Here is a 27,839-nt window from a genome sequence, read left to right as displayed (position 1 = left end):
TTCAGGCTCTTAGGGGTGAAGGAAAGGATGTTTGGAGTTCGGATTGACAGGCGCAGCTAAGCACAGCGTGCGCACATAACTAAGACAGAGCAGCACTCCTACCTCCCCTCAGGGCTCGCGGGCAAATCAGCAAGTCTAGGTTACTCCTATTTTTGCAAAACGTTATTGCCACGCGACAGAGCCCCCCCTCCCCCCCCCCCAAAAAAAACCAGTTTGGTAAATCAGTTTGGTAAGAAATGTACACATTTAAAACAACAATCATAGTTTTAAAACTACAGGGATAGTTATTAAAGATTCCATTTTTCCTCCCATTAATAAAAGAACAAAAACAAAAATCCTGGACATTTTCTATACTTAAAAAAAAAAAAAAAATCCACGAGCTAATTCCAGCTGTATCTTCCTGCGGGCGGTGGTAGCGGGTAGGGCCTCCCAGGGCTGTATGCCTACAAACAAACAAAAGCAAGCATTTATTTTTTGGATTAACATCACAGTAAACAAGTTAGCCGAGCTCCAGGCGCCATACGAAAATGAAACAATACATCCTTGGCGCAGAAAGGTACTCCCGGCCGAGCCCGGCGCCTCTCCGCGGCGTCTCCCGATGCTCTCCCGAAAACACGAGCATCAACTTCCCCCAACGGCGAGCGGGTCTGTACAGCACCGGCCACGAACACGGACACATTCACACACACCTGGGGGGCAGATCTGAAATGAAAATCTTCAATTCCTACAGAAACGGGGGCTGTGCAGCACATACACACCGAGTAACGCTGCAACTGGGATTCTTGGGGGCTAAGTATCAATGCGAGATGCCTGATGTCTGTGTGCTGTTAGCAGGATCTGTCAGGTTTGGTTTTGGTTTTTTTTGTTTGTTTGGGTTTTTTGTTTTGTTGGGTTTTTTTGGTTTTTTTTTTTTTTTTTACAGGAAAAAAATAATTTCCCTTAACTGCCAGCTTTCTGTTCTAGCTGTAAGCAATCTTACGTTAAAGCAAGGCAGATATTTTTACAAATAAATATTTTAAGGGAAAAAAAAAAGTATTTGCTACAGAAGCAGTATTCGCCAGCACTTAAAATAATAATATCTGAGAGATGCCTAAATCCCACCTGGTAAACCACTGCAAATCAGATATTTTTTTGTATTTAAATTGGGCATTTTGTACATCAACTATCCAGTGAAAAATGTGTTGGAAAATTTCACAGAGTCCCCCGGAAGCATTTAGAATTATTTCAAATCCTGCTACACTGCAGAGACCAGAAAGCCAATTAACATGATGCACTAACGACAGCCCTAGGGCTTAGTTTGTTTCCTACTCAGAGTTTTTTTTGGTGGGCAGGCAAAGAGGGGCTTCCTTTCATTTCTTTAAATGAGAAACCCATCCCTACCTGGTCCTGGAACGGCCGAGACCGCAGAGCCAGCCGGCAGCCCCGGGCCAGGGGAGGTGAGCTCCAGGCTGCTTGTGCCAGGCAACCCAGGAGGGGGTCTGAGCAGAAACCCACCCCTTCCACCCTGCCCTCAAAGGGCTGGGAAAGAGGCACCTGCAGAATACACTGTTTCCACTCTGGCAAAGCTTTCTGGTGGGGTTTGGGTTTGATGGCAATTCATTAACAAAGGAAACAAGTTGACCACATCCCTTAAAATCCTCCCAGTGCCCCAGAGAGCAGCGCTCCCTCCGCAGAACTGCAATTTCCAGGGCTTGCAGGAGCTGCACAAAACATTTAGCTGGACATTTATTCAGTTGTGCATTACTACAGAGTTAAAAAAAAAAAAATATCCAACACCTGCCCAACACCATCAAGTTTATTCCTCGGTTTTCTGGAAGAGCTGGAAGACACCAGCAAGCACCCCCCACCACAGAGCAGCCCATATCCATGGCAGTCGCATTAATTTTGTAAGCACTTTGTAGCAGCGCGTTTATTAACCTCTTCAGACCATGTTCTGTATGCTGTAAAAAAAGAATTCAGAGGTGAAAGGGACCAAAGATAATTATTTATGCTGCTGTGTGTCACTACTTCCACTTGAATCCCTTTTCAAGGCTTTAAAGCTTTGAAATTTACAGGCAGCAACGCTGGATTCAATTATTGGTTTTACACCCTAAACCCTTTCAGGTAGCTTCTAATTTTACTCCAGTGCTGTCAGCCCCGGGGAAATAATGACCTCTGAAAGTTCATTTTAAAATAACAAAAAAAGAAAAGAAAAAAAAAAAGAAAAAAGGCAATAAAAAATTAAAAGGAGATAAAAACCAGCTGGAAAGCCATGAAACTGCAAGGGAAATTTTTCAATTTAAATTTTAAAAGCAGGTTTACTTGAGCTGCAAGATTTGTCCTTAAGAACCATCACGTATGCAAAACACAAATAGAACCCTTGTCATCACCCAGTTGTAGCTTCCTTTCATGACCTAGTGCTGGTGAGAGGTGAATCAAGTTTCAGGCAAGGCTGCAATATTCCCAAACAGCAACGTGCCTCCTGTTGAATAATTCAGGTGGCACACAGCCAGAGACCCGTGAGGGCAGAGGTCTCCTGTCCCAGCCGGGCTGTACATGTCCACGATGCTCCGAGACCCCATGGTCTCGTTCCTAAATGTGAACCGAGAGGGAGTGCCTCCCTGAGCCCATGCTGCAAACGTTTCTGGGAGGCAATCCCTTACCCACGAAGATTTTAGGTCGGGAATGAACCAGTTTAAGCACCAGTTCCTTTTGCCAATACACCCACCCACACCACCCAGGATGAAGGGCAGAGCAGAGCATGGCGTAGCAGACAGACTTTTTTCAAGTATCTGTTTTCCAGCCCTAATTCAATACCACCCAGACTCCACTGGCATCAAAACCCTCGGCTGATTTTTGTACATTACTACAGCAGCCCCTGTTATGGATTAGCGCAATTATTCCTTTGTCTCCAGGGTTTTGGGTGAATCCGGGTAACACAAAAGATTTTTGAAAACCGACCCTATGAATATACCTCATCCAAATCTGACATGCACCTAAAAAAAACCCCAAAAACACTGGGGGCTAGTTCGGCTGCAGAGCCAGGACTCAAGCCCCCTGTTTCCCCATTAAGCCTCATATCATCATAACCCATGCTGTCTAGTTTTGCTTATATCCAAACCAGTCCTGGGAAGGTTCGTACTGGTAATGCTCCCGCTGTGCTTGGAGCAGGAGTGCACGGCGGCTCACTCGCCTCCCTTTCCCCTGTTTCTCGCTGTGACACCAAGATGACAACTGAAGGAGCTGAAGACACTTCTTACCCCAGCCCTAAAGCCCCCCCTGCGCTGACAACGCTGCTGGGTGCGGCGGGGGGAAGGCAGGCTCACTGCTGCTGACCGGGGCTGGGTGGGACGAGAGTGCAGGCGTTGGGAGCACCGGGCAGACGGCTCGCTGGCTAGAGATCCTTTCAGCAGCGCCGCGTAATCCCGCAGCCGGCAGACAATGCTGAGAGCGGTGTTAGCGGCTCCCGGGCTGCTTCTGCTGGGCTCCCGTCCCGGCAAGCTGAACCAGGCACAGGAACACACGGCACTCTGCTAAAAGCTTCCCCAGCAAAGGCTGGAGGCTCTTCTCTGACAAACCTAGTGTGACAGCACGGGTTTTACTGTATCACCTGCCTCAAAATCCCCACACCGTAACCACGTCGTGGGGCAAAAGTGGTTGTGACAGACAGCGCTGCCTGAGTGTCCCAAACAGAACAGAAAAGGAAAACATAAAGCAGCCAACAAACGAGAAAAGTAAAAATGCTGGAAGACAACTTTTACACACGCTGTGTGGCACTACGGTTTAAATGGATTGTGCTTGCAGTCCGTGCCGTATGAGCAAAGGAGAACTGGGGATCATCCAACCCACGCCCCGTAGGACAGGCTTTATACCTTTGTGGAAATGACCACACGCTGCCAACAGCGTGGAAACAGCCCCAGAAACCCCGCACCAAACGTGACTGTGCCTGTGCTGTGCGGTGTAACACCAGTGTCTGCTTATGGGGGAGGCGGGGAGCCTGGGAAGAAGGAAAACTCGGAGCACTCACTACGAAGTGACGTGTCTTGAGCCCGGTTACGAGAGGCAGCTGGAGCAGGTTGCAACAGAAGGCAAGTTTCAGACAGCCTGTGCCTCAGTTTCCACGTAAAGGAGTGGGAAACAGTGCTGCCACCAAGCAGCTGAGCGCTCCTCCTCCTCCTCGCTCCCCACTACTGCTCAGTGACCTGCCCACAGGTGAGTCCTGACTTACCAAAACAACAGCAGAGTTAAAGGTTTAATACAGGTATCTGGAATGGGTTTTAAACTCATATATAGCACCGTAAATACATTTCCAGTACAAGGGTATATGCAGATTATGTGCTTACTGGGAACACACACACACAAATCACGTACGCAGAACCACCTGCTGCCTTCAAGCAGCATTTTCATTCCGTGGCATTTTCCTAAACTGATGACAACATCACCTATAATTTTGGATGAGGTTGTCCTGTCACCTTCTCTTGTTCTCATTTAACCCACAAAGCTATTTTCACGCATACTTCCACAGACGTTTATTTCTCTGGCTACTAGAATCTAACATTTGCTTTCAAGTAGTTTTTCAGCTAAGAGAAGCCAACCAACACTTGAGGGGAAAAACGAACAAAGCTGTAAAAATCTACATTTCAAATGTGCTGGGGAGAGCCCTTCGACCCCCAAACCGTGCAGCTGGTAGGTCTCCTTACAGAAGAGGAAGACTCTGGTTGAAATACCTGCCTCCGGATGATGTTTTCTCAGGCTACACGCAGTGTGTGACCCGGCAGCACGTTTGAGCCGCTTTTAATGAGAAGCTGTGGCGGCGCAGGGACAGCACGGGCTTTTAGCCAGGGGTACGCCCGGAGGGGCTGGGAGCTCACCTGCCAGCGCTCTCACTGGGCTAAAAGCAGCTCAGGAGGAGAACAGAACGCGCAGAACGGGGCAAGGTTTCCATACCTGTCTTCCCCTGTCCATCTGATCTTCGGGTCTCTGCGGGTAACCCATGGGTCCGCCCAGCCCCTGGTACTGACTGGGCGGGTACTGGTTTTGGGACTGCAGCATGCGGTTCCAGGCGAGCAGAGGAGCAGCCCCGGCGGTTCTGTGGAAAGAAGAAGCACACTGCAGCATGAACTTGGCTCCTAGGGAGAGATTCACACCACTACATCCAGATTTCTAGAGCCTGGTATGATACCAGTTCGGTTTGCCCGGCACACCCAGCCGTGCCCGCAGCGGCACCGCAGACGCCCAGTCGTTAAAATCTGGGAGGGGGGAATCTCTTCCCAGATTCTCCCACCAAAAGGCCACGTTTGCTTTCTGCTTCCTTCCTCACAGCTTGCAAGCTGCAGAGCCAGGTATGACCACAAGCAGTAAATTTTACAAATCAGAGATTATTTTTTTTCCCCCAGATTCCTTGGAAGGATTCTGTCCCACCTTTTATTTTAGGGGCAGATCTGCCAATTCATCTGCACTGTTCTCGAACGCAGATTAAACCCCAGATATCCCCAAGTTAGCTACACGTAACACACCATCCAAAGAGTAAACATGTGCGGTACAGGAGAATGAGGCTTTCTTTTCTAAATGTCCAGACTCTTTCTGGGAGTCCATTCTTTCTAGTTAATTGCAGGTTGCAAATGAATTCTTACTGCAAGTATTCTGAATCTAGGGTAGGGGCCTTGGCTGCTTTTTCCCATCCATTATTCTGCTCAATATGTCAGAAGGTCTGATCGGGAAGAAACCTTTTCAAGTTCTATTGATGCCGTTTTCAATTGACCACGGTGACCTAGCAACATAAGCACTAATTGGCACGGACTGACTGACATTTGGTGTACAGTTTATATGGGAACGCAAATTCAACCTCCATTAGAACCTAGTTCACCATCCTAGACTACTAACAGCAAGAAATGTTTTAATTGCCTTCAAGTGCCTATTCTAACATTACAATTATAAAGCAACAGGTATAATACATCAAATCATTGTTTGATTAAAAAATATTTAGAAAAATGCTGTAGCCATGATATAGCCTGTAAAGCTGAGCACGGGGAAGGGCACGATTGCTGGCAGAATTCGCAGCCGTTACGTGTCGCAGCACAATATATTGTTGTGAAGGAAAACCACTGGGTAGTTGAGACAGTTAATCTTTTCTGACCCCTGCTAAGAGTCAGCGGGAGGGTGTGCAGCCAGCCTGCTGAGAGGCAGGGATGGCAGGGAGCACAAGCGCTGCATTGCACATCTACCTGCTGCACCGCCCAACCGAAAGTTGCTCTGTCTCCAAAGAGCCTCTGCTAAGATTTGCTGGGTTAAATCAGCAGGACTTAGCCCTGGAGGAGCAACCTGATGCAGAGGCTGATGGACTCTTTCAAATGCACAGGCGGGGCAGGGAGGAGCATGGGGGGACTCACAGCAGCTGAACAGTGTTGGGCAAACTGCACCTTGAGCGCCTGAGGAAGCAGTGCTGGGGGAGGAAGGACTTTTAAACACACGTTTCACCATCTGGAACAGAGGCAGGGTTGGAATCGAGGCAGGTAAATGTAAGATGACAATGGATGAAAACAGGCATTTTGGACACAAAGGCTTTCTGGTTTTGGATGGAAATTGCTTTTGGTTTCACCCTACATCCTGCAAGACAGCTGCTCCAGCTGGTCAGATCAAGACCTGCCTGAATTTCGGAAAGGCAAAAGAAACTCCTGCCACCTCTAGAAATGAAATAACTTGATTCCTCTTTATAAAAAGTACAAGTCTTAGCTGATAAACATGCAGCTGGTAAACACAGTGTGCACTGCAGGTACTAAAAATGGACATGCACTAAGGCTAAGCAGTAACGCTGAACTGGGTGGTTTGGTTTTCCACTTCAGAGGTACATCTAGACATGCACAACGCTATCTGAATCATTCCCTAGGAGGAACAATATTATATTTACAGTTAATAGCCCATCACAGCCTCGGGGACTAAACACTCAAAATCAGTATTCTAAGTACGACATTCCTCTTGATGAAGTATTTGGAGTACTAACTCTTCTTCCCCCATTATTCCTAGAAAACAGCGGTCTCTCCAGGAAGAATACACTGCTCAGCCTTCAGGAAAACTACAGGGAATTCCCTCTATAGCCCCAGCTCTAGGGCTTCCATCAACAGCCACTCTGTCCCTACAGCTTTGTTAAGGTGCCTGTGATAAACACCCGCAGCAACTGATGATGGCAAGCCAACACTCGCTACGTGCCCGGAACGGGAGAGGGTGACACAAATTCCATTTAACATTCCTACGTATTTGGCACAGAGTTTAAACTTTTTATTTTAATGAAGTGCTGCTCAGGGAAAAGTTGGGCTATTCAACAAATGAAGCACATTAAAACTAATATCACTATTATGTTGGGGCGTTTTTGCTTCAAGAGCGAGAGTGAAATTGGTGGTTTCCAGCCAGAACCACTGCATATTCCAGAGGATGAACCCAGCAGGAAAAGGAGAAAAAAAAGCTACAGTGCATTTTCTGATCTTAAAACCAGAAAAGCAGCTTACACCTTTTTGCTGCTCTTAATTCACAGAGCTATGTACTATTTTTCAAAAACAAAATGTTAGATTTTCATCTGGCAAACAGGAATCAGGAGACTGCAGTCCTCACAGCGCTTGACTTCATGGTGGGTGCATTTATCGGTGATCCAAACTACCCGAGGGTGGAGATTTGTATGCAGCACAGCTGTGCCTCACGGGTAACAAAAAAAGAGCGGTGTCACTTGGAACATCACAGGAGCGCACATCAGCAGTTACTCAAGTGCACTACCCAGAGTTACGTCAGCTTATGACTGAACTAAAGCACGTACGTACAGGAGTGCTGAAACACTGAACTTCATGCAAGCATTTCAGCATTACAGCCAATTTTATTTTACTTGCTGCACACTGAATTTCATCACTAAATTTAAAAGCAAGAAATCTTATGCAGAGGAGATCACCTGGCTTGTGAAGCGGCAGCTTTACACCGCTGGGTTTTTTCCACCCAGGCCTGGGAAGCTAGAGCTAGCTTAGCCCCCACTGCAATACTCTATCTCCGGAGCGGCATACAGGCTCAAAGCTCTCCTGGCAGCGACATGGCTCTTTGCTTATCCCTTGCTTGATGTCGCAAATCAAGGATACCACAGCCTCCTGTCCACCCACTTCACCCGGAAAGGCTGGAGCAGGGGCTGGCCTCTCCCTCCATTACTTTCTTCCTGGGAACAGAAGTGATGGAGAACAGAAATTCCTCGCTGCTCCCACCAGTGCACCTTGTTGCTCCCGGAGCACCTGAAACCGCAGCAGCAAGCGGGGACAGCCTTGGGGGTACTGGTACAGCTCCCAGGGAATTAACTGGGAAACTGAAAACCTCTCGGGAGGGTTCCAGTTCAGCAGCTTCAGCCATTTTTTTCCTGCACCAAGCCTATCTATCCTTATGTTTCTGTTTAAAATTTTGCTGAAGTCTCCAGGCTTATTTCTGCATAGCAACAAACTCAACGTCAGCCCCAAGTGCCTGTTTGATTTGTTTCTCAAATCAAACACCTTCCCAGAACAGGGCAAAACCTGCAAAAATAAACAGCCTGGTAAAAGGATCAAAGTACAGCCTTGTAAAAGCAATGACAAGTTACAGACCTGCAGCAGTATGTCACAAAACAGTGCTATATAAATTGTATTTAATTAAGGTGTGGGAATAGCAATTGCCATAGACAAAGTCATATTAAAAGTCTGTAATGCAAGATTCGTTTATAATGCAATATTCCACATTGCCGTGGCACAGGACAAGGGAGCCGGACTTATTTCAATAGGGATCAGAATGGTTGCCATGGAAAGCGTGATTGCAGAGAGCTCAAGAAATTCTCCCAAAGCGGATATTTTCAATGGTTAACACTTGCAAATAAAACCAGGAAAAAAAAAAAAAAAAAGAGTTGTGCCTCAGAGCAGAAACTTCAAAGATCTCCCATACACTGTCACTCCTCCATAAATATAAATAAATATAATTATTCATAGCTTTGGCAGGTATGCTGGAGTTTATAAAGTCTGCCTGACTTAAGGACGTACAACCTATCAGTGCAGGAACGCACGGAAAACATCCCTTATTACCAAACCATGTCACATTCCTTCTATTCGATGGCACTTCTTGGGCTGCAGATTCCATAATCCTTCCCCGAGTCCCTTCTGCATTTAATTCAGTTCAGTCTTAAGTAGTTAAAGAAACTGTTTCAGTGGCAACTAATAACTACTGACCTACAGTGACACTGCCCTACAATAGGCTTGTCAGGCCTGAAAAACTTGTACCAAAGAAGCTGATTAGGACTTCAAGAGGTTTGTAGCAAGAATCAATGGCTGGTCTGTACTAATGCTGCGGCTGCGGCACAGAAATGATAAAAGTGGAACACCATTAGTTATGCCTCATTAAGCTCCACAGCCCTCCTAAAAAGAAATTTGTTTAGCCTGTCCAAAATCTAATGCAGTTTTAAGCTCTCTGTGTTCAATTTCATAGTATCTCAAAAGCTTCAATAAGATAAAGGCCAAAGAACCACGAACGGTACCAAAGCACCAACAGTAAAGTTAATTTTGAAGTCTGAGTTTTAATGGAAAGTGTTTTTGCCTTCTTTTTTTTAATACAAAGTACTCGAGCCTTTTAAAGGATGAGTACCACATAGTGCACTCACAAAATATAAATAAATCATGGACATTAATTAACTTAAAAAAAACCCCTGCTGTACAGCGTGATTTCAAAGCTCAAAACAAAGACCAAAAAATAAAAGCTGTGACGCCTGGCAGAACCAAGTACATCCTCCTGGCCACGATGTACTGAACCTCCGTCCCTCCTGCCTTACCTTTGCGGGGTCTGTGGAAACAGGGGTGTCGGACCTCGCCAAGACTCCTGGGGTCTGAGATCTAGAGGGTAAAAGAAATGGTTATAATAAAAAAAAGCAAGTATAGAAGAACTGTGCTCCACTCACTCTTATACATTCCCAGTAACTTGTTTGAAGAAGTCAAACAGACAATCTCGGACTGTACGTACTACCGAACACATTGCACCAAGTTGCAGGTTCCTGTTGCTGATTTCGACAGAGCCCTTGTGTCCATCAGAGGCAAGTTTAGTAGCAATTAATAAAAGGCACTTATTTTTCTTAATGTGTCTAATAAGCTTGAAGTTATAAGAAGAATGAATTTTAATTCCTAGAACTAGCATTGGTTAGTGCTTGGACACTTCACAGGTAACCTCTCTGGAATTTTTAAAAATGCAAAACCAGTAACAACCAAAGACTGCAGGCAATGTTGACATTTCTTACAGGTACATTCATCACCACACTAGATGAAAAAATACAGATACACATCCACACACGCACCCCCCTGTGCCATCATCATCTGCTTGTGAGCAACAACTGTTTAATACTCAAAACATGGGCAAGTTCCCCTCTGATCAGGTTACGTTAGTCTACAGAATAGAAGAGCAAACGCAAAGAACAACCAGAGGATGTAATAAAGCAAACAGTTCCACCTCATTCATACTTAAAAAATATATAAACACAGTTATATTTAGGATAGCTTTAAAGACAGCAAAAATACATTTTTAAAGTTAACCCAGACAATAGTAATATAACAATAAAAATCTATTAATGAACTCCCAGATAATGTAATCAGACTGAATTAAATTTTTTGGGTAAAAACTTGTCCAGAGACCCAGCACAGCAGTTATAAGGAACTGCAGAGAGAAAGACCACCCACTTCTCAATTGTTTCTTCTGCCCAAACTACCTCCTTACAAAGACAGCGCAGCAACAACACAGCTTTAACGGGACACGCAATTAACCGGTGGTTGTTCTTCTACATAAACTGGTCGGTAAACAGGATAAAAGAACCAGTTAATCAATAGCTCCCCGGTCAGCCCACAACACTCAGCTTGTGCATCAATCAAAAGCTTCGGTTTCGGTGACACCTTTGATTATTTTCAATGGTGGCTAAGTGTGACCTAATTTCACCAGCTGGTTCCTGAAGTTGTCTAATGGGGACCTGCTGTGATGGGACAGCAGCGCCCTGGTAAACTGCCAATGTTCAAGGACTCTAATGCTCTGCAATAATTTGAAAAAAAAAAAAAGGGGAAAAAACCCCACCAAACACATACATACTGTTAAACTGATGCTGGTCATCAGGTGTAATTGGTTATTCCACACACACCATAACCAAACCAGCCTAAAGCATCGCGAGGGCTACAGACAGAGACGTGGCGCTTTCACACTAATCAGCCTGCGAACCACAGGGACTCTGCCGTGCACACACAGCCTGTGCTAATACGATGCCTTCGTGACACCGTGTTTGCTTTTGAACACGAGATCAGTGCACCACAGGAAAACCCAGGCCCATAACGCTGCGTTCAGGCAGCAGGTGCAGGGAAAAAAAGCTATTAAGTTAAACTGAAGCTTAAAAAAGACGTACAAAGATGAAATTGCTAAAAAAAAAAAAATAATTTGGTAAAGCCTAAGAGTGTCACTACTCTCAATCCAAAAATATCCTGAAATGACTTTTTATTTCTAACAATTTCAAAGTTTCTCAGACACCAGACCAGCACTGTGGAAATACATGCAACAGAAGAATGACGGGGCTTTGACCAACCTGAGCCTGGCCAGTTCTCCGTTTGCTTGCTTGGAGACACCAACTTCCAGAAAAAACCCCTATATTCCATGGAGAATAATGGGGATGCTTTCCTCACCCCTCTCCTCCGTGCAGGCTGAGCTAGGCAAGACCCCCAGGCATCCTGACAATTACACAGACGGATGCAGTCTCTCCCTCCCTGCCCAGAACCTCACATTTGAGCTGAGGTTTACGAACACATTTTGCATTCCACTGCCAAGGTCAAATGGTGCTCCAGTGAGGAACCCAGCGAGATGCTGCTGGTCTCGCCACTCATCCAGATCCCTGCCTAGGGGCTGGTAAAAACATGTCCTGTTTAATCACTGTCTTTCCATCTGCTGTAACCAGCAGCTCTAGGGAACAGTTTAAGAAAGAGCTCCACGAAATCATCACAGCAACACTGAAAGCCACCTTATTACTGTCCATTTGTATGGCTTTGGCAGAGAACAGTCTTTGAAGGGAAAAAGCTGGGAGCAGTGAATTGCACTTCAAAAAGGCACAAAATCGGAGAAGAAACGGCAATTAATATTTTCTTTAGTCTTCAAAACTTAGGCATTTCCTAGAGCTATAAGGCCAAATAAACCGCCTTCTCTGGCAGCTCCTCAAGTGACAATTTATCTAATCAGCACGGCAATCAAAGACGAGATTTTGTGTTTACTGATTGCACTAATCAAAATCACTTTTCAAACGCAGCTAATTGACAAGTTTACTGACTGAAATGAAAGTCACAAATCAGATATCCTGCGCTGCAGAAACCAGATCTGCCATTCACAGAGTACCGCCGTACCGCACTTGACTCCCCCATTTATCAGCACAGACAATTATTCATCAGCTGAAAATTGGCACATCCAAGTCAAATCAGAGAACAACAGTCAGGAACACCCACAGCAGGCTCTTGAGGAGGAGATGGCACTTCGGCTGACCGCATTGCCCTTCTAGAGTCTAATTTTACTTCATCATACATATAAAAACATAACACACAAAATGAAAAGTTGCTCTGCAGCAATCCCACAAAGTGTGGGAATTTTAACCACATCAGCTCTAGTTTTTCAGGAACGTGTGGGTCCCAAGCGCTTCCCAATCCAATCATGCCACAACACATGGCTGCTCTCTCACTGTCACATAGCTGATGAACATGACTGACACAAGGGATGACCTGCTCCATTAAAAAAGCTCAGCATATGCCTTCTAATTTGATTTTCTAGCCGAGGATACCTGTGCTTTGACAGAGACATTTGTGCTTGAAACTGAAGGGGGTGACTGCAAAAAGCAAGACAGCTGTGCTGTCAGATCAAGGAACACCTTTCGGCGCTCCAAGACAGAAGGCTGTCTGGGTGGAATTGGCCCAGGTACTCAATCCCGACCTCAAATTTCCATCGGAGCAAAGGCACTGTCCATGCAGACTGTTCCTGGTCAGTAAGATGACCACCACCTACTGCAGCGAGGTTCAGAGAGCTGCGACACGCTCCCATCTCAATGGGTTTGCTTCGCACTCAACCCACACCGTCCAAAATCCAGGATGTGTTACGGTGTCCAGGTGCGGTCCCATTTGCAAAAGCATCCGTCAGTGCAAGGGTCAGAAAGACTGATTTCCACAGAAATTCTGGGTTATGGCACTTGGGTGTATTCTAACAAGGGTTTAACCCTTTTACCAGGGTCTCTACCTGCTAAAAGAGGAGTTAGCATGCGGATACTTGGCAGCGATTCAGTCAACTGCTGGTGTAGTCCGTTGTAAAGAGTTCACATCGCGGTCAGTTCAAATCAGAAGTTAATTAGAGTTTAAGACTAATCTCCCAGGACAGCTTGGTATCATCAGCAGAAGAGGAGGAGAAACACAACAAAATTAACTGACAAAGAATACATCTGCAGCATGCTGCACCGCGGCCTCCCACAAAAACAGAGAGTGCCAGGAACCAGCTTCTCGACTCCGGGATGAAGAGCCCCAGCGAGCAACGGCAGGCGCACAAGCCCTGCTTTGTGAAAAAGCCTTTGTACGACGATCGCTGGCAGCAGGCAAAGCTGCGCGCTGCAACGGCGGCTGGAGGGACCGGCAGGTTGACCTGGCACCAATTTTTGCTGCACAAACAGGAAAACGCGAGATCAACCTCTCCTTAATGCTGCTTTTTCTGTTAGGCAAAGTGGCACAACAGGCAGGAAAAAAAAAAGCCCTGCTTTCAGATTTGCCAGGCACACCTGGAGAACAGCAACCGGGGATGCCCGAGGCAATTCGAGGGTGAGGAGGGGTCAGGAGATAAGAGGAGGAAGGGACGTGTGACCAGACAGTCTTTCCGAGGCCAACAGATGGACTGGGATTTTGTATCGATCAGTGGATTCAAGCCTCCTTGATCTGAAAGAAGAATGGCATTGGGGCATATTTGCATGTGGAGTGCTTCCTATACAACACGAGCTGCTCAGATGCCACGAGGACAAGAGCTTTCCAAGTACCTAATTGGCAAGATCAGCTCCGTGTATGTAAGGCAGCAAAAACTGCTTTGAAATAAGCATTTCCCACAAAGTGTAGACTCGAGCTTCAGAAGACTTGAACAGCAGTATAGGAACTGATGGGCTCATGAATGCTTCTCTCTCCCCAAAACCACAGAGACTTTCTCTTTTTGGAAATTAATACAAAAATGTGATGCCTGTCTGCCTTCCCATTCCCCACACTCTTCTTTTCAGATCCTATTTCTTGCTTATTTAAAAAAAACCCTTGTTTTCCTCTAATCAAAGTTAATAGCTCCAGGCACTCATATTCAATCCGTCTCTCCACTTAAACCAATTTGATTCCTTGCACAAGAAAGCTTCTGCACTCACTGCTCCACTACACTTCATCCACTTTGGGACTGGACAACAAGTTTAATTCACAATGGCCATTGATACTATTTGTTTGCTGTTGCACATGCAGCTAAAACGCAAGTCAAGTATGAAAAGGCTGACACCGACACCAGGCAGTGATCCGGTCTGTATGTGACAAAATGCTGGAGTTCAAACTTTCCTTGTGTCAGCTGTTTAAACTTCAAACACTGGCATCATTCAATACTGCAAGAATTCAGCTGACCAGTGAGAACTTCTGAGTTTAACGCATCTTTTTATGCAGTTTAGCCGAGTTTCCTCCTGTGTCAATCCTGCCATTACAGAAACGCAGCTCCTGATCACAGGCGAAGAGACTGGACTCTTAACTGGTGTCCTGTTTGGGAGTCTTTTGCACAAGCAACTCCTTCCCAGGATGGAGAACTCCACTTTAGGTCACGCAGGATTTATCTCACCACTTCCAGTGACCCACGTGCTCACCAAGCCAGCAGCAGTGGCATCCCCAGCCATCTCCTACCAGCTCCTTGACAGAAGCTGCAACACCCACCGCAGGCAGGAGAAGCCAACACAAGACTGTGAATTAGCAGTTTGGGTTCAGCCTGGCATCTCGGCACCAGTCCTACAATCTCTCCTGACTTGCAACCATGCCTTGTGCATTAATTATTTTCTGTGGCCAGCATCCTCCTCTTTTCAGACACAAAGCACCAGGCTTCTGCTAAGTCCGCTGATGCAGGTGATGTTGAGGTTCAGCCACACACTGCACATGTTCCGGATAACAGCCACTAGGAACCCTTAGCAGACAAAGTCCTACTTCTGCTATTGCATCTGAACGCCAGGCACAGCATTCACGATGGGATCCCACTCAGACACACATAGTTACATTTTAGGACATTTCACTCCAGCAGTTCCGTAAAGGAAGAGCAACAGAGAAGAGCAACACCAGGTTAATGAAGACAGATGCCCGAATCCACTTTTTATTTGCAACAGTGCAACAGACTAAAATGAAGCCATAATATTTTTCAAACTAGTAGAAAGCAGAGCCCACTTACTTGACAACAACCTAGGAATCTGCTGCTGTCCACCCAGAAGCGGCCTGGCGTATGGGCTCCCATAAGCTCCGAGAGGTACGGCATTGGCATACATTTTTTTTGGCATCGTATGGCTGTCATGTGTGAAAAACAGAAAGAAAAAAGAATAGGATGTTTTTATGAATGCCAACCTGCAGCACAGCTGCTGCCCAGCCCATCGAGTACCCCATCTCTCTCCAGTGCGTCACTGGAGATGCGCACACGCAGGATGCAGCGACTCGCTCACAGCTCAGAGTCCCAGGCTTGCCACAACACACACACTTTGTGAGCTGGTCCCAGCAAAAATCCTGCAGTTTCTACAGCAAGCCACAAGAAGCAGAAAACCCACGCATTTCCTGCAGACTGTGTAAGCTGTCACCTTTCCTAATAAGAGAGAGCTGGTAGAGATGCGGATCTGCAAATACAATTACGCTTGCCAACACACAACTGGAGGGAAGGGTGTTGATTTTTCTCCTTCCAGCTCCTCCAGAGCTACATGATGAAAAAGGTATTTTCTCTTCCTAAGGAGACACTCGTGTTGGGTTGCTCACAGAGTTCAATTTTATTTGATAGTATTACAATCTCCTTTAAAACATTCTCCGCAGCTCATTCTCTCATCCTGTGCTCACAGCATTCTCATACTACACTGCAGCACCTGAGAAAGTTACTTGGACTTTTGGAGAACTGAAAAACTGACTGTGGCAATGCCTCGAAAAATGACAATCAAACAGTCTGCATGGTGTAGCTTGTGTGCTACAAACAAGGGGTTTTAAAACCTGTTTTTAAAAGCATAAAATACATTACTGTCTTCATAATAATCTTACTTATCACTTGTGTGCAATCTTCTCATTGTACCTTCTGTACTTCAAGTGAGCATCCACCAAACAAGTTGAAAAAACCCAATGGGAAAGTTAGAAATATTGAGCAGAAAAAACCCAAACCCAAAATCAAGAAGAATGCAAGGCATTACAGCAAAATAATTGTAATCTACAGCTCTCATCAATACTGAATTTAAGTATCACATGCCAGTTTCCAACACAGAATACCAGCACCTAATTTCTGGCAGTCCATCCCTGCCCCCTTTGTTTCTTAATTTTTTAATTAAAAAAAGGAATAAAGGAGTATGGTCACCTCAACAAGGCAGTCAATAACAATGCTGCCAGTCTTACCCTAAGGTTCTGAACGCTGACTGGTCCAAATGGACTGGTTTTCTGTCCCGATTAAAATTCAGCTGCGGTCTCCAAGGCCTGCCATCGTTGTTGGTTTTTTCCCAGTCTCCTGGCTTCAGAACTGGAGCAGGTTTCCTTAATATTAAAAATAGTTCCATAAATACTTATCAGAGCAAATACTCAGATTAATGAAAGAAAACGGCATTATGTGAAAACGGACAACTGCTACTTACTTTGCACCAGGTAACACTACAGCCTTGAAAACAAAGTCTTCATCAAACTGTGGATCTTTGAATGAGATACTAGGAGAAAATATTTGAGGAAATGAAAAATTAAGACAAGCAAGACTTAAAAGCAATTGCTGCTTTATTAAGAGAAGAAAAAACAGGATTCAAGAACCCACGACTTAAACTGCAAAGTGCATTTCTTGCACATGGAAATATGGACTATACTGGACTTGGATGTCTCAATTATTTTACACAGGGTGATCTTTTTCCTCCTCTGTATCAACAGCCAGCCCAAAAGCAAGTTTAATGTCTAGAAAACAGTCGATCCTATGTATGGTAATGAAAGTACCTTCTCCAGCCCCTTGAGAACAAATCCTCTAGTCAAAGCCCTGATTGTACTTGCTGGAGTTCAAAGGCTGCCGCAGCACAGCCAGGAAGGATATCAGCTTGCTATGCAGTCTGGTCAAAAGTGGACAAAACTCCGAAGTGGGACTTCCTGGGCCAGGGGGTTTTTATCCTGAGCAGCGGCTCTGCAGTTGCACGCAATTCCCAAGGAGGGACACACACCTGTTTGCAGTGACACCCCACAGACCCTGTGTTCTGAGCTGTCGACTGTTAGACAAACTCACAGTAATAGAGCAAAAAGTGGTTGAAAGCCCAATTTCTGGTGGTACAACGCCTTATACAGCAGTTGGGGTTTGCTCTAGGGAAATTTATCCCCACTCCTAGCAATATCCAGGTCTCAGGCAGGACCCACCAAGCACATACTTGAAGTGCCCAGCACCAACTTGCTTCCTTTTGTCTCACTACCTACCATTTGATACAGCTTGGGATGCCAGGAAAGAGAAAAGCAAACAGCTAAGCAGAATAATCTCACGCTTCCAGCTGAAATCCATCTGGTTTTCAGCACAGAGAATGAATGAGACTTGAAGGAAAGAGACTAATGATCCCTTGGAAAATTCAGCCAAAGCCACAAGAACCCAAGAGCAGAATCATGACTGCTCATACTATCTCAAAAGACAGGAAGAGAAATCTTTGCAACAGAGAAATGGACAGAAGCGTAAAACAATTCAAACCTCCTGACAGGGGCAGATGGAAAGCCAGAAACCGCCTTTAACTCATCGCTCAAAGTAACTAAATCCTCATTTCAGAACATCCTTTCTACAACACCTTGACAAGCCACAGCGCAGCATTTCTTACTGCCTGGAGATAGTTGTTCTAGATGAACCCAGTTATGCCTCCTTGGAGGAAAAAATGATACAGACAGATCACAAGTGATTTTCAGTGTCTCGAGTATCTTCTGTGGCTGAAGAAGTGAAAGGTTCCAGGCTCGAGCATTACACACCTAGCATACCGTGACAAATTAAGTGAGAATGACAGACTACACTACATCTACAGAAATCTGCCATCAAGTGCAAGAGTAACTAAAATCTTCTGTGACCACAAGGTTTACTCTTGGAAACTCCACATTGGCTTTTATTCATTATGAGGTCTCTTGTTATTCTCCCAAACAGCGCATTCAGGCAGATTTAGTATTACTCCTTTACTTCTTAAAGACATGGAAGATGACATTCTCAGGCACCCTCTGGGAATTGCTAGGAATAAAAATGGATAAAAATCCAAGAGGCAGAAATGAAGAGCTGGAGGGCTTTCAGTCAAAACCCAACTCTGCCTTGGAGGCTTGCTGTCGTGAATGTTTGGGGTTTTTTAATTTAAAAAGCTTGATACTGACTATCAAGTTCTGTAGGTGCTGCTCTTTGCTTGTCAAAGACCCAAGAGTCCCAACAGAAAGCCAGCAGAAAAGCAACAGGAGGGAAGATGAGGTATTTCCCAAGGGATGACACATGCTGGGTTTGACGCACTGAGGAACAACCATTCTGGCCACCTTCGCAGGAGATGTCACGACGTGCTGCTTAACCACCTGAACCCAAGCCTGCTGTGTTACAATGTCATACCTTGGATTCAGTTCTCACAGAAGACCAGAAACTTTTAAAATAAAATACTCCATTTTACTAAGAGATGGATTCTGTTGCAAATTTAACACCAGAATGAGCTGAGTTTTGATGGCCGTATTGTGTATGCCATTGCACTAAACCCCAGAGTTCACTTACCTGACTGCAGAATTTTGTGTAAGATCACGCAGCATTGGAACAGGTGACTCCACCGTCCTGGTAAAGAGAAAAACCTCTGTCAAAACATCATGTAACACATTCCTCATCATTTGCTCCACTGTCTCTGTTGCTACCACTCCTGTTCCTCTGTCAACTAAGCCTGCTACACATCAAAAGGATTTAAAAATTAACTCGCCTTTCTCCTAAATCAAATACTTCCTTAAGCAATGGAATTACTGAAGCCTTATTTTGTTCCTTTTGCAGCTGATCTGTGTGGATCCTCTGGTGTCTAACAGCGGGTCCACACACTTCCCACCGCCCTGCAGCCTGTTTACAAACCTTAGTACTATTCTGCACCTCAGAAACCTCCCCGGACTGCTAGGGTGTGATTATCACAAGCCAACAGGCTCTAGGAGGACAGGAGAAGACCACAGACACATATACACGCAGACATCATGAAGACACAAACCTGCTTCGCTAGGAAGAAAAAAGCTTTGATGTAAAAAACAAACAAAAAAAAAATTAGCATTTGTTTTACAGTTAGAGCCTCCTCTCTGAGATGCAACAGGTTGACATGCAGTTCCATGTTAACCCTTTCCTCCAGAAAACTTTACTCCTTCAACTCAAGCCGCCAAACAATGCTTGAGAAGATGACTCTTACCAATCAGAAACCAGATTCCTCATTCACCCCACAACTGTCACACCCCCAGGTTACACGAGGTCACAAACTGTCCACACGCTGTCTGAATTTGAGCCAAGTTTTTTAGCAGTAGCAGAAGTAAGACTTCTTTGGAAGCGGCAATATCAACACCTGCTCATCTGCACAGAATCCTTAGCAAGCTACTTCTCCAGGTAAAAAACCTCCCACTTTTCACGCCCTATCTAGGGAATGCAATGCCAGAAGAGTTTTCTTGTTCCTGCATTGCTATTTCCTCCAAGAGCTCCGACTTGCTCATATTCTTCACAAGCCATGACAAGAACAGAGAAACGTATATTAGTGAGTGTGACCTCGGATACATTATCTGTCCAACAAAATCCAAGTGTTGGTGCATTTAATGCAAATGAGTTGCTGAACACCTGCTTATGCCTCTAAGCAAAGTCAGATAAACGAATACATATGCTACAATGTGAAGATTACAGTGATAATTTCCCAAACTAAATGCATTATCTAGAAAACAAAAAAACATTAGCATTTTTTATATGGGTGGCGGCTGGTAATAGTCCTGAAGTTAGTGCTATAGCCTCAATGGAAAATGGCAAAATCTATCTTTATCTGGATTTTTCTTTACTGCAACTAAGATTAGCATATAAAAAGCAGAGTTGCTTTTTGGTTTTTTTTTTTTTTTTTTTTAAACAGCATGCACTATTGGAAGTTAGAGCAGACTGCATTAAATCAACATCCATACAAAAGCAAAGAGGCCAAAGCCCCATGGCCCTGCTGAATGAGGCCACTAACCACCACTACTTTACTACATAGGCCCTGTTTTCCTATTAAAGTTCAAACATTACCAAATACACAAAAATCAGTCCTCTGTAGATGAAATGACAAAAAAAGATTCATCAGCAATTAAACACACACATTAGAGCACTTTAAAGTTATTAAATAAACTAGTTATGAAATAAAGCCTAGTTATGAAATTAAAAAAAAAAAAGGAATGTAGAATTCAAGTTTTACTTGCTTGTTTTTTCACATATGCTGGTGATAATACACACCTACCAGGAATCGTAGTGGAAAGCTACATTGCCTTGTCAGGAGCTGCAGGCTGCTCATTGGGGGCACAAAGAGATTTTTATTTAAATGCAGACATAACTGAAGGAAATGTCCTTGAGCAGCAAAGAACCCAGCCCAAAAGCCGTACTCACTGGTCTGGAAGAACGGCGTTGTCATTCAGCGTCAGCTTTCCCTGGATTCCATGGCACAGCTCTGGCGGTATATCCACTGGCTATGGAAAAAACAATTTTTCAGCTGAAGCACTTGATTAGACCGCCACCATTTACACAAACCCTTAAAAACAAGTACAGCCTACCTCGGTATTTTTGGTCTTGTACTGCTCTACAATGAAGTCACAAAGCGGATGGTGTTTTCCAACAAAGAGAACATCCCCACCGAGGCTATTTCTCCTGCCTAGAAAAGATGAAGAGAAAGGGATAAGAGTTCAGAGCAGAGGGGGAAGGGAGGAACACAACAGACCAGCACACTGTCCCGTTGACAGACGCTTTTCATACAATTAAGCTGCCATCTCACTTTCAGGTTAAGCCTTACGCAGGTTTAGGTCTACGTCAGTAAAATAACAGCAAGGGAAAGCTACAAAATCAAGCCCATCGAGGAGAATTCTAGTCACCAGCACCATCCATGAAGAGGTTACAGCCTCGCATAATTCAATCCAAGCAGACATCTACTACACCTTGCTCACTTGGAATGAAACACAGCAGTAAAAGCAAGTTGTAACAAAAATCACAGTTCTTACTTTCTTCAGGGGTGAGGTCTGGATAGACTTCTTCCAGGGCAGCTCTAAGGCGTCGCTCATCAACAAATGGCAATAACGCAACACCTGGGAAAACAAAACCATTACTTTTTTCACACTTGCTAAAACCAAAGCCACCATCATGGAAAGCTCCAACAGATTCTTTACCCAAGAAACAACCGTTGCATCCATCGCAGAAAAGAAGCTCCTACATTTTCAGAGACTGTGACCCTGTAAGCCATTTAGGAAAAAACAGCTCAGTAGTAGTGCAGGCTGAAAAGGGAAGCTCATGTACAAGCACCCCTCCATCCTCCTCCTCCTCCCCAGCCCTGTGCAGGCACTGGGAGGCAGTGACCTCCACCCACCCCTGCCTCCTTTAGGAGCCAGAGCAGCTCAGTACGACAGTCAGTGTTTGTCTCATTTGCTACAACACTCCCCTGACAGAACACTGTGCTACTTTATTCAAATTCATTATTTCAGAGACAACAACGGAGACAAACATCACTCCAAGTTCCACAACACAGCGATACAGATATCATCCATCAGGGACTAGTCATACCAGCTATTAATCTTCCACTCAGCAGCACATCTCCGAGCCCACTCCATCACACCGGATGAAGCTGGAGAACAGCCCATCCTGGTATGCTCCAGTATATGTTTTCTTCTATTATAAAACCCAAAAAAGCACTAAGAAGTTCAGTATGAAAATTCTTCAAAGATTTACTTCTGCCACCCCTATTATTGGTTGGAATTGGGAGCAACTATTTTGTTTTTTATTTTATTTCCCTTACCATGAATGCTAGAGCTTTTCCTGACCAAGATGACAGCAAAGTATTTCTACCAAACTGATGTTTGTAGTCTCCTATTTGTGTCCGTACCAGTTCTACCGGTGGGCAGATCTCCGACACGTTTGTCATCACTCTAAGGTACAACATTCACAGAGACTTTGACTTCTACAGCCTTACATTCCCAACCTGAAACTTGGCCTGCCTGGAACTCTGGCTTCAGAAGTGAGATCCTTCATTATAGCCAATGCTATTGTCCTGGAGCTGAAGGAAAGGGGACAACCTAAAACTTCCCCTCAAGTGCAATTACACCAGAAGCTCGTACCCTCTCCTAACAAAAGCAGTTGAGAACAAGCCACTAACAAAGTGTTAAACATGTCAGAAGTGGAACTGAATCCGAACATTATTTAGCCTGTTGTAACACAACAAGGAGCAGAACTGTGCATCCTGCTGTTGCCAACCACACCAAACGAGAAACCCGCACGGTCTCTGCTCACAAAATACAAGGATAATTTCCGCGCAGACTGGCTACTGCTTTATCAAAGACAGCGCCAGACCTCAGCCGTGTCCGAATTTCAGCTGGAACTGAACTGCTTGGGATGGGAAACAGTGACAAGCCTACCCTGGAAAACAAACAATCTGCTTTCAGCTTCACAACACACTGGTGGAATGACAACAAAATGGGAAGTGTTGATAACCCAGGAGACTGCAAAAAGGATCAATGCGGAGCTTTCAGAAGAGCCATCACATCTCTAAAAGGAAGATCTTAAAACATTTCATTAAGAGGACAAGGTATACTAGATGCTTTTTAACAGAGAGGGGCTGTACATCCACCTTGGGAAATATTTCTAGTCTCACAACTGCCTTAAGGATGAGAATTTCAGATGTAAATCCAGAACAAAGAGTTTATAAAGCCATTAAGCATTAAATGAATCAAAAGTAACATTACAGGCTGCTGAAAGGATGCGGGAGCTATTTAAAACCTTACTGCTTCAGACTGTGGCTCTGATAACTGGACAGAAGGACTGCGGAAGGTTGCGAGAATTCCAGCAGAGGTAAGAAAGGGTTACAGAGGGAAAACCTGCTACACAAGGCATCTCATAATGCCTAGGAATATTCTGAGTTTGGAACACTGTCCCAAGTCAGATACTCCTGCATCTACCTGTGGCTGTTCCAAAACACAGGCGAGCTGCCTTGGGAGAAGAATCACAGAATCGCTGCTGCTCCAGCACGGGCCTGGGCTGCTCGGGTTGCCCGGGACCATGTCCAGCTGGGTGGGTTTGGAACATCTCCAAGGATGGAGACTCCACAACCTCTCCAGGCAACGTGTCCCAGTGTCTGAACACCCTTGCAGGAAAAAATGTGCTTTCTTACGCTCAGATGGAATTTCATGTGTTTCATTTTGTGCCCGAGTAATTATTTTACCTCTACTTGAGATGTTACATTATTGGCTGAATACCAGATACAAAATTTGGCAGACCTTAAAATTAATATTCTCCAGAGAAAGGAGAGACTGTATCTGTTTTTAAATTCTTTGTATGCATCCAAATATTTCTGTATTCCCCAAAGCATTTTTCACAAGGTACTAATAAGCCACTGATTGAACAGAACAAGATCCATTAATTAAATGCAAAGGAGACAAAAGACAATTACACAGGAAGGCTGATAAAAATAGAAAAGCGATTAATCTAGTTCAGGACAAATTAACAAATCTAGAATGACTGCTGAAATTACTACTAATCATTGCCAAGCCTAAATCAGTTACTGAGCCATAATTTGTTCTTCATACAAATTTCTCTTAAAAATATACCTGCTGCAAAACACTCCTCCCCCACACTGAGTAACACAAGTTACCCACATGACCTGGTGCATCATTATCTCACCAAGATAATTTTCCATTTTCTTCCTATTTTTACATAGATTCCTAAGACTAAGGTCAGTATACTACAGCTCAAAAACCAGGAAACTGAAACCTTACCTTGCCAAGCATATTTCTTCCCGTTTAAATCAATAGCAAAATCTTCAGGGTAGAAGTCAATTATGCTTGATTCCTGTATTTGAGAAAATTAAAAAAAAAATTCATTAAAGTCAATTATTAAATTGATTCAGAATGCCATGTAGTAGTGTACTTTGCAGAGGGTGAGCAAACACAAAGGTGAGGAGGACACAAAGAACTCTGACCAACAGTCATCTGTTATTAACGCACATCTTTTATTAAACAAGTTTTATTAAATGCCATTTAAACACAAAGCGTGGTAGGGCGCTTCCATCACTTAAGAGTATCAAGCCAGGAAATTAAGCAGGATAGAATAACGCCAGACAACGGGGTTAAGGTATCTGCTCCCCAGTTAAGTTCTGCAAGGTTTCTATAAGAAACTAAACAATCTTACTAAAGTGTACAAGAGTCAGGAAATAATTTTTCTCGCTGAAATATCTGAATTGAAAGAACCACTTCTAAGGATCTTTGAAGAATCTCTGCAATCTACCAAAACCGTTCCCTCTTGGTCTCCATTATTCTTCTGCCTGAAGCAAGCAGCAGCAAGTCATGCTCACACAACTGCGAGACAAGGGAACCTTAGAGAGAGGAATCAAACACAGATTCTTACCGGATCTGTCATGAGCTTCCTCCACGTTGGTGGCAGAAAATTTCCACTTGCAGCTGGAAATACTCCCATAAGTTGTTCAAGAGGCTTAAACTGTTGAAATTAAACAAGTAGATGTAGAGCCCTTCCAATGAACTGTTAAATCATCAATAAATACATAAAGGCACCCTACCGGTTTTGAGCCTTTCTCAAAATCTGAAGGCATGTCCGCAATACCCTCAAAGTCGGAAGCAAAGGGAGCATAGTGGAAAGGGTAATACCAGTTCCAGGAGGCACAGCCCTAGGACAGGGAACAAGGGACACAAAATCAGACAAATCAGAAAAGAAAAAAACCATAAAAATCATGTAGCCCAGTCACTACAGACGACAAAGTGTAGCCCAGCATCAACCAGGAGAAAGAGGAGTCCCCATGATTAGAAAAGAAAGAGCTCTTGCCTCTAAAGGTACTCTGGGCTTCAGGTTGGGACTTAACTTTTCATAGCCAGACTAGAGCGAGGGAGTTCACGGACAGTGAACGGAGACCTCGGGCACCTCCTCAGCAGCACGGAAGGGCAGAGAGACTTCTATGCCAAAGAACTCTTGCTACGGGCTAGGTTTGAGTCACTAAGGGAGACAGCCAGAGACAGCACCTATCACCAGAACAACACCAAACACCTTCCAGCAGAATCCTCACCCCAGCTTCACTGTCATGTACCTCATGCCTTTTTCCTCCCCCTCCAGAAAAAACACTTGAGCACCTGCACAGAGCCCAGTAAGCCAAGCACAAGAGTGTCTTGCGGAGAGCAGGAAATCGCGGTCCACCCGCAGGGTTAACCAGTCCCTGGGGCCAGGCTGAGGAGCCTGTACCAACCGCACACATTTTCACCTGGTGTAGAGCTGCTACCACGCCTCAAACAGATGACACAGAGAAGGAATTTCCAAATTCTCCATAATCATATGAATGGCAGGATTGTGGCAGTCCGAAAGTTTTTTTTTCAGCAGCAGCGCTTTTCTGGCAGCACACAGTTTGCACTACTGGTTTTTAATGCAGCATCCCACCGCTGCACTGGGAGTGCAGGGGAGCAGAGAACCCTGATACGATACGCTCTACCAGGTGTGAAAATGTGAACAGTGTTTGTCGCAGGCTGAAAACCATTTTGGTTTTAACTGTTACTTTTCTATTCAGTACAAGCACTAATGCACACTCTGAGTAACATTTTGCTTTTCCCCTCTTATTCTTCTGTCTGGAATATTAGAAATATAAAGTGTGTTCACTTGAAAGAGGCAAAACCTCCCTCAAATAGGAGAAAATAAAGTAAACTCAAAACACATCAGAACACAATGCACTCTGTAAAGGAAACGTGGCTCTAGAAGGTCTAAGTCAAGTTTTCACCTCCTCAGCTATTTTTCTTAGCAGCACCACTTGAAACAAAAGCCTACTATTCTGACTTCCAGTGCTGAATATGTAAATGTCAATGAGGTTCCTCCAGCGATATTTTTGGTATAAAATTACAGAGAGTATAATTATTAGATGCAATTCTTCAGATGGTTTCAGTATGTTTCAAAAGCCAGGTGAATTTGTTTCTTTTTTTTTTTCTTTTATTCCTTTTTTTTTTTCCCCCCTCTCCAAACAGATGTTCCCACTAGTGGAACATGCTCTGCATTATTCGCTTTTTATAAGAATAGAAAAGCACGCAATGTATTCTCTCAGAAGTTTTATGGACAACGAGCAGTAGTTATTGGAAGCAATTCTTAATATGGTAAAAAAACGAAAAAACCCCTCAGCCAAACCTATTTTGAAATTCCCCCAATCCGACATCTTCCTAATCCAGTGTGGGTTATGGGATTAGGTTACTCCATGTGGGCAAAATGTGATTTCGCTGCTGCTCCCCACTGATCCCACAGTCTGCCCATGTGCAGCAGGTTACAGCATCCTGCCCACACACAGTTCTGCTACGCAAGTACAGCAGCACGTGCAAGTATTTCATTGCTGCACTATTTTATGTCTCCGATGTGTTCGTGTACTGTTCTCAAGTTTTCCTTTGGAACATTTCTAAACCAGAACATGTTTTCTGTGCAGTCACTTTTCTTTGAGGTCTCACTGGCACTCCTTCTCAATTGTTTGGAGAGCACTATGGTCCTGCCTGGAGGCTGAAGCTGTTGTCAAGCTCACCGGTTTATTTTCTCTGCAGCTGTAATCATCTATCACTTCTCTATGCATCAGTCACTTCAGCCAGAATGTCTACAAACTTGGAAGGACGAGGAGACATCTCAATAACTGAATGGGTCTTACAAGCTGACCCAGGAAGGGTTGCGCAGGGACTTACCCACGCTGTTTCAGTTCGGCATAGGCCTGTTTCCAGCTCCTGTACATTTAAAGCCACAACTCTCCCAACAGTGCCCATGCAAACGCCATCCTGGTTTGAACAGCTCCCAAAGCCCATGATGAAGTCTGCACAAGGCCATGGCCACTGATCACCAAGCAATCAATGCAGACCCCACGCACAACAAACTCAATTTTACATCTTCAAATGAGTACAGACATTTGGGTCACCCTGAAAATACCACTCAGTTTTGCCACATGCTCCCTTCCTCTGAGCCCCTGACCATCCAGACTGCCCTCAGCAGTGGTTTTGGACTACTGCCTCACCGGAGGTCATGCGGGCAGTGTTCCAGCAAGCAGGCACCTACAGCTACTCTGAAGATTCATTTACTCCCTTTGGAGACGTATGGGCACGTATAGAGTTCTAGGAACATATACTGCCACGGTGAACAGGAACACTGTTTGCTTTGAGCAGCCCTGAGCTGTGCCCAGGTTCCTGGGAGTTTCCACCTATACAGGTGTGCAGGTGGCACGTGTCCTCTGCAAAAGGAGCTACCCAAGGATGTGGGGAGCTCAGCTTTCCCGCAGATCAACTGCAACAGGCTTGCAAACCTTGAGCTGGGTGATTCCCATCCACCACAGCATGCAAATCAGAGCCCAAACTCAACTAACAAAGACAGTAGAAGGGAAAGAAACACACTTTTTGTTCCAAGGC

The 27,839-nt window shown here is 44.7% G+C and overlaps 1 protein-coding gene across 1 annotated transcript in view; it reads right to left on the bottom strand.

Moving 5' to 3' along the window:
* Nucleotides 1-380: 380 nt before the first annotated feature.
* Nucleotides 381-27,839, bottom strand: part of XRN2 (5'-3' exoribonuclease 2) — a 45,522-nt gene continuing 18,063 nt past the window's right edge. Inside the window, exons 20-32 of the mRNA XM_010082236.1 lie at nucleotides 24,995-25,102; nucleotides 24,826-24,915; nucleotides 24,198-24,270; nucleotides 21,438-21,521; nucleotides 20,997-21,094; nucleotides 20,833-20,912; nucleotides 18,970-19,026; nucleotides 16,865-16,933; nucleotides 16,632-16,766; nucleotides 15,445-15,557; nucleotides 9,791-9,851; nucleotides 4,927-5,068; nucleotides 381-443 (exon numbers count right to left, since the gene is read on the bottom strand). Of these exons, the coding sequence (XP_010080538.1) occupies nucleotides 381-443; nucleotides 4,927-5,068; nucleotides 9,791-9,851; nucleotides 15,445-15,557; nucleotides 16,632-16,766; nucleotides 16,865-16,933; nucleotides 18,970-19,026; nucleotides 20,833-20,912; nucleotides 20,997-21,094; nucleotides 21,438-21,521; nucleotides 24,198-24,270; nucleotides 24,826-24,915; nucleotides 24,995-25,102 (1,173 nt within the window). The remainder of the gene's footprint in view (nucleotides 444-4,926; nucleotides 5,069-9,790; nucleotides 9,852-15,444; nucleotides 15,558-16,631; nucleotides 16,767-16,864; nucleotides 16,934-18,969; nucleotides 19,027-20,832; nucleotides 20,913-20,996; nucleotides 21,095-21,437; nucleotides 21,522-24,197; nucleotides 24,271-24,825; nucleotides 24,916-24,994; nucleotides 25,103-27,839) is intronic.

Source organism: Pterocles gutturalis, unplaced genomic scaffold, assembly GCF_000699245.1.
Source record: "Pterocles gutturalis isolate BGI_N339 unplaced genomic scaffold, ASM69924v1 scaffold19984, whole genome shotgun sequence".
NCBI lineage: Eukaryota > Metazoa > Chordata > Aves > Pterocliformes > Pteroclidae > Pterocles > Pterocles gutturalis.
This window is presented reverse-complemented; position numbering and strand designations above follow the sequence as displayed.